Source organism: Sinocyclocheilus anshuiensis, unplaced genomic scaffold (genome assembly GCF_001515605.1).
Source record: "Sinocyclocheilus anshuiensis isolate Anshui unplaced genomic scaffold, SAMN03320099.WGS_v1.1 scaffold171, whole genome shotgun sequence".
Classification (NCBI taxonomy): Eukaryota; Metazoa; Chordata; class Actinopteri; order Cypriniformes; family Cyprinidae; genus Sinocyclocheilus; species Sinocyclocheilus anshuiensis.
Window position 1 is genome coordinate 251114 of NW_015549561.1, and position 5103 is coordinate 256216.

General features: G+C 38.4%; 1 protein-coding gene across 1 annotated transcript in view; it reads left to right on the forward strand.

Moving 5' to 3' along the window:
• Positions 1-543: 543 nt before the first annotated feature.
• The window catches only part of slc12a10.1 (solute carrier family 12 member 10, tandem duplicate 1), a 12018-nt gene continuing 7458 nt past the window's right edge, over positions 544-5103 (forward strand). Inside the window, exons 1-9 of the mRNA XM_016445207.1 lie at positions 544-594; positions 875-1217; positions 2051-2194; positions 2278-2353; positions 2658-2753; positions 3211-3350; positions 3450-3560; positions 4174-4285; positions 4846-4976. Of these exons, the coding sequence (XP_016300693.1) occupies positions 909-1217; positions 2051-2194; positions 2278-2353; positions 2658-2753; positions 3211-3350; positions 3450-3560; positions 4174-4285; positions 4846-4976 (1119 nt within the window). The 5' untranslated portion in view covers positions 544-594; positions 875-908. The remainder of the gene's footprint in view (positions 595-874; positions 1218-2050; positions 2195-2277; positions 2354-2657; positions 2754-3210; positions 3351-3449; positions 3561-4173; positions 4286-4845; positions 4977-5103) is intronic.

The window sequence follows — 5103 nt, forward strand, 5'->3', positions numbered from 1 at the left end:
TTCTCCAAAAGATCATAAAATCAGTGACAAAGCACATTGCTTTTGTGTCTTTTGTTGCCTTTTGTGTAGGCTATATAAAGTACTTTCAGTGCCACTAAACGCTTTTCTTCCTTCAATTACCAAGTTCAATCATATCATAAAATCAGAAGTAAATTTTTTAGCTCTTTTTTTTTTTACCACCCTTTCCATTTACTGTTGCATTCTGTGTAATGGCATATCAGCCTCATATTAGATGTTATTATTTGGGTTAATGATTGACCGGAACCAGTTGACACAGATACCGTTATCAGGATAATCCGAAGAGGAAACGGAGCGCGCTTGACATCGTTTATGTAATCAATTACGCAGAAATGCATCTCAGAACTAACAGTGTCCACGTGGGATGAGAGGAGGTGTAACTTTTGCTATAAATTAAGAAAGCCAAGATGATAACGGAAGACAAAACTGCAGCGCTGCTCAAAAGGAGATGAAAACTCTTTAGAATAATTTAGTTAGTTTTCTGCTGCATTTGTTCGCGTTTTCTTTATTCATTCAGGAATTAAGTTTCAAATGAAGAGGAGACCAGCTGTCAACCAATAGAGGAACATAAATAAAGTAAGTTCTTGAATATTTTGGTGCATTTCCCCCCGCCCAAATCTACTATTTTGACCAAAGCTAAATCTGTTCACATATCAACGCCACAACTTTGATTAAAGTATTAGATTAGAAGTAGTGCAGAGTATACAATTTGGTATAAAATTCTATTTATTTAACTTTGGATAAATTGCATAAAATAATTACAAATATTTAATTAATTATTTAAATAAATTATATAATGATTTTATAACAGGTCTAGACAAGCTATTGCTTAAATGCATTATCTTTTACTTTTCAGGAAAAGCTGGTATTCTGAACTTTCGGCTGTTCAAATGGGTCACCGCTTCTCCAAACGCAAGCTGGAGGGCACAGAGAACTTGTCCCCAGGTCGCTTTTCGGTCAGTGAAGAGGCTCCGCCGCATTACTCCTCTTACAGCAACGGCAGTGAGACGGCTGTCAGCATGGAAACTCCGACACGAAGGCCGTCAGAAGTTGTGAACTCAAGGCAGGACAATAGACGACCTTCTATATACAGCACCATGGATGCCATGCCGCATCTCGAGTTTTATGCCAACGCCACCGCCACGGGCCGCATCCGGCGTTGCAGGCCATCGCTGGAGACGCTGCGCAAGGCTGTTGATGTGGGTCATATGCTGTAAAAAAGTATAGTAGCCCTGAAGAACCGGAGGCCGCAGATTTAGGACTGCATGTAACAGCGCCATCCAATTCTACTCCATCCGAGGAGACCTGATTCAAAACTAAACCAAACAGGCGCAAATTTAAGACACACGGAAAAATATTCAATTTTTAACTTTTATTATTATTACTATATATATATATTTTTTCTTTTTACGTAAGGGCGGGTCCGGGCTTCTGGTGTTTGCCTTTTCCAGTTATTTAGCTGTGCAAAAGCCATTAATTATGCTGCTTGATGTTGCAAACTGGTGTTTTTTAACATATTGCTTTAGATTATTATTGCATTAATAACACATTAGTTTGGCGCAAACCATTTACCGTGTAAACGGTTTACCGCGCTTTGTTATTTTTTAGTTATTTGTATTTTGGAACAGAATACAGACTATTTGGCATATTTGAACTGAATGCAATTTATGCCTACTTCTGCTTTGACAAATGAGGTATTTCTTCCAGGAAAATTAAATTTTTAACCAAAATACAAATAAAACATATTTGATTAAAACAATTCCTGAGAGTTAGCAGCAGTTATATTTAGGGTTAGGGGCTGGTTAGGAGAATATATCAATTCAATTTTAAATAATTCTAATCGCCCAATTTAATTGTAAAGTAAATGCTATAAAATGCTATAAAGTATGACGGGAAAAAAACACCTAAATTCCAAATTGCGGTCCTGAAACTAGTCTCCAGTACCGCAAGATCACACTACTCTGTTGTAATGTACTTTCGAATGACTCTGCATGCATTTAAATTGTAGATATGCATGTATGTATTGGTTTAGGATGCAGAATCCGGCAGTAACATGGGGGACTCTGGTAGGGGAAGCGTTTCAGCACTACAGGAGAGTGAAATCGAGTCAGAGGAAAACGGGCCAGGAGGAAAGACCGCCCAGCCCGTGCGCTTTGGATGGATCACCGGGGTTATGGTGAGAAACCGTGAAATGTACATATGCATGCGTGCAAAAGGTCAAATACTCACGTGCATACATGCTCTGTTTCTGTGTTCCAGATTCGCTGTATGTTGAATATCTGGGGCGTCATTCTGTTCCTGCGATTGTCCTGGATCACATCTCAAGCAGGAATCCGTAAGCCTGCATTTTTATTAATATATAAAACAGTTCCATAAAGTGGTTACTTTTTCACCTGGCCAATCTAGTTGGGGAAAAAAAGATAAACTGTCTGTGCAATGACTTCCTATAATGAAACCACATGCTATTTTCTTTGGTAAAGATAATGTTGCTCAAGAAATGTCCATGTCAGGACTTACCAGAACTGTGTGTAATATCTGATGGCCACTTATCTTATCTTTGATGTGTTTTGTCTACTCTATCAACTGGAGCTCTGTACAGACACTCTGTCCTTTTCCTTTTTTTATTTCCTCTGCTTTAGTTCTTACATGGTTAATCATACTGATGTCAGTCCTTGTGACCTCCATAACGGCTCTGTCTGTATCTGCCATTTCCACCAATGGAAGAGTCTCTTCTGGTGAGTCACTCGACAAGAGTGTGACATCAAGCTGATCAGACTGTGATAATCAGTGATGCTTTGCTGCGTAACTCGTCCTCCGTTTCTGCTATGGACATATAATGATGTGACTTATTGGAGAGAAGTGTGCTGGCGAGGTCTAAGCACCTGGGCAAAAACGTCAATAGATTCTGATTGAAACAAGAGACTCTTATCTTATCAACTCTTATCTAGAGACCAGAGTGAAGTTTTTAAAAATGTTTAATGTGGATCAGAATGATCTGGATTTGGTTTGGTCAGGATCAAAATCAAGAAACCAACCCGTTTTTAAGATCTGATCCTATCCGATCACTGAAATCCCAAATTACTTTTGAACAACTAGGCCCAGAATATCACAGTAGCCTCTTTTGGCCATTAAGCAACCAGCAGCATCATATTTCTTTACATTTCTCTCTCATATCTCTCCTCCACCCATCAGGTGGTGCGTACTTCATGATCTCCCGTACTCTGGGTCCTGAGTTGGGGGGTCCCATCGGCGTGGTGTTTTCTTTCGCCAATGCTCTCGCTTGCGCGCTCAACACAGTGGGATTTGCAGAGACTGTCAGAGATCTTCTCATTGTAAGAACGACTAGATGAACACAGCACTTCTGTTGCATGACATTGTTACGTGTGCATGTTATGCTGATTGTAATATGATATATGTTTATGATGCAACAGGAGTATGACTCACAAATTGTGGATTCAATCAATGACGTCCGAATTATCGGATCTATCACAGTCACTGTGCTGCTTCTCATATCATTGGCTGGGATGGAGTGGGAATCGAAGGTACAGTCCTGAATATAAACATGCATTTTACAGTACAGTCACTGTTGGCTATATGTTTGTTGATGCATTGGGAAACATCTTCATTCTGCTTTTGAATAATTTAATGAATGTGTGTATGTGTGTTTGAGTGTGTGTGTGTGTGTGTGTGAATTCTAGATTTCAAGTAAAGCTAAACTTTCCAAAAAAAGTTATATATATATATATATATATATATATATAGTTCAGTCATGAAACTCTAGATGGCGCATTCTGACGGGGTGTTAACGTAATTGATGATATTCAGAGAGTTAAACGACTTGGCACACACTGATTGTTTCATGCTGCATATGCAGCCAATGAGCTTACTGCCTTGCATTTATATGGCTGGCTATCATTCACTAGAGATTCCTGCAGCGCGCTTTCAGAGTTTCTCTGAAACCCTCCACCTTCCCCAGCTCCACCTGTATTTTAATTTTTTTTTTTTTTTTTTTTTATTAATACATTTTTATTTGATATATTTTGATGTATCATGAGCCTGCAGTTTCTTCACACACCTCTAGAGATTCACAAAGCCCTTGTTAGGAAACTCTGATTTATAATGTAGTGTTTTCCTTTTCTTTTCATTCTCTCATAGACTCAGATCCTGTTCTTCTTGGTTCTTATGGTGTCTTTCGTCAACTATTTTGTTGGCACTTTGATTCCAGCGACTCCCCAGAAACAGTCCATAGGTGTCTTCGGTTACCACAGTGAGTGTGAAACGTGCCGCATCCCAGAAACCTTTCGTAACAAACTGTCTGTCAAGAACCAAACAGGTTTTAGTCAGTTCCTAGACGTTTAATTGGTTTAGAAATATTTAACTTCTATAAAACCAGACAGGATTACTTAGTACCATACAAATAACTGTAAAGATTTATGCAATGTTTGTTTGAAAATGAAAGTTATGTCATTATTTACTCACTTAGTTTATGGGTTTGGAATGACATACAAAACAGTTATTTTTTTGTGAAACACAAAAGCACAAATTCTTTTGATTTATGACTTTAGCTTTGATATTTTCAAACTTCTTTTAGGGTGTCTTTTTGCCCTTTTTGTAGTTTGTTAGACATATTCACTATGAAGTGTTATATGGAAAAAAAAAATTCTGAAGTGAAAAAAACTGCTAAATTGTTAATTAATAGCATGCAGGTTTAAAGCAACATAAGAATGGCTAAATTATGACAGGAGTTGCATTAGTGTTGATCGTTTACTTTCAACACACCCCAGAAATGATCTTGCAAAATAACTAAAGTATTTTGATATTTTCCAGGCGAGATCTTCTTGGAGAACCTCTTCCCAGACTGGAGAGGGGCAGACGGCGACTTCTTCCGAATGTTTGCCATCTTCTTCCCATCTGCCATTGGGATCCTTGCTGGAGCAAACATCTCAGGAGATCTGAAGGTAACGAGCATCTGCAAACATGCCAAAAACAAAGAGACGCACCTTTGAGTGCTTTAGAGTTTTTTTTTTTACAGTTCTTGAAGTTGAGTTTTTGTGACAGTGATTTTGATTAGAGACGTGCGATTAT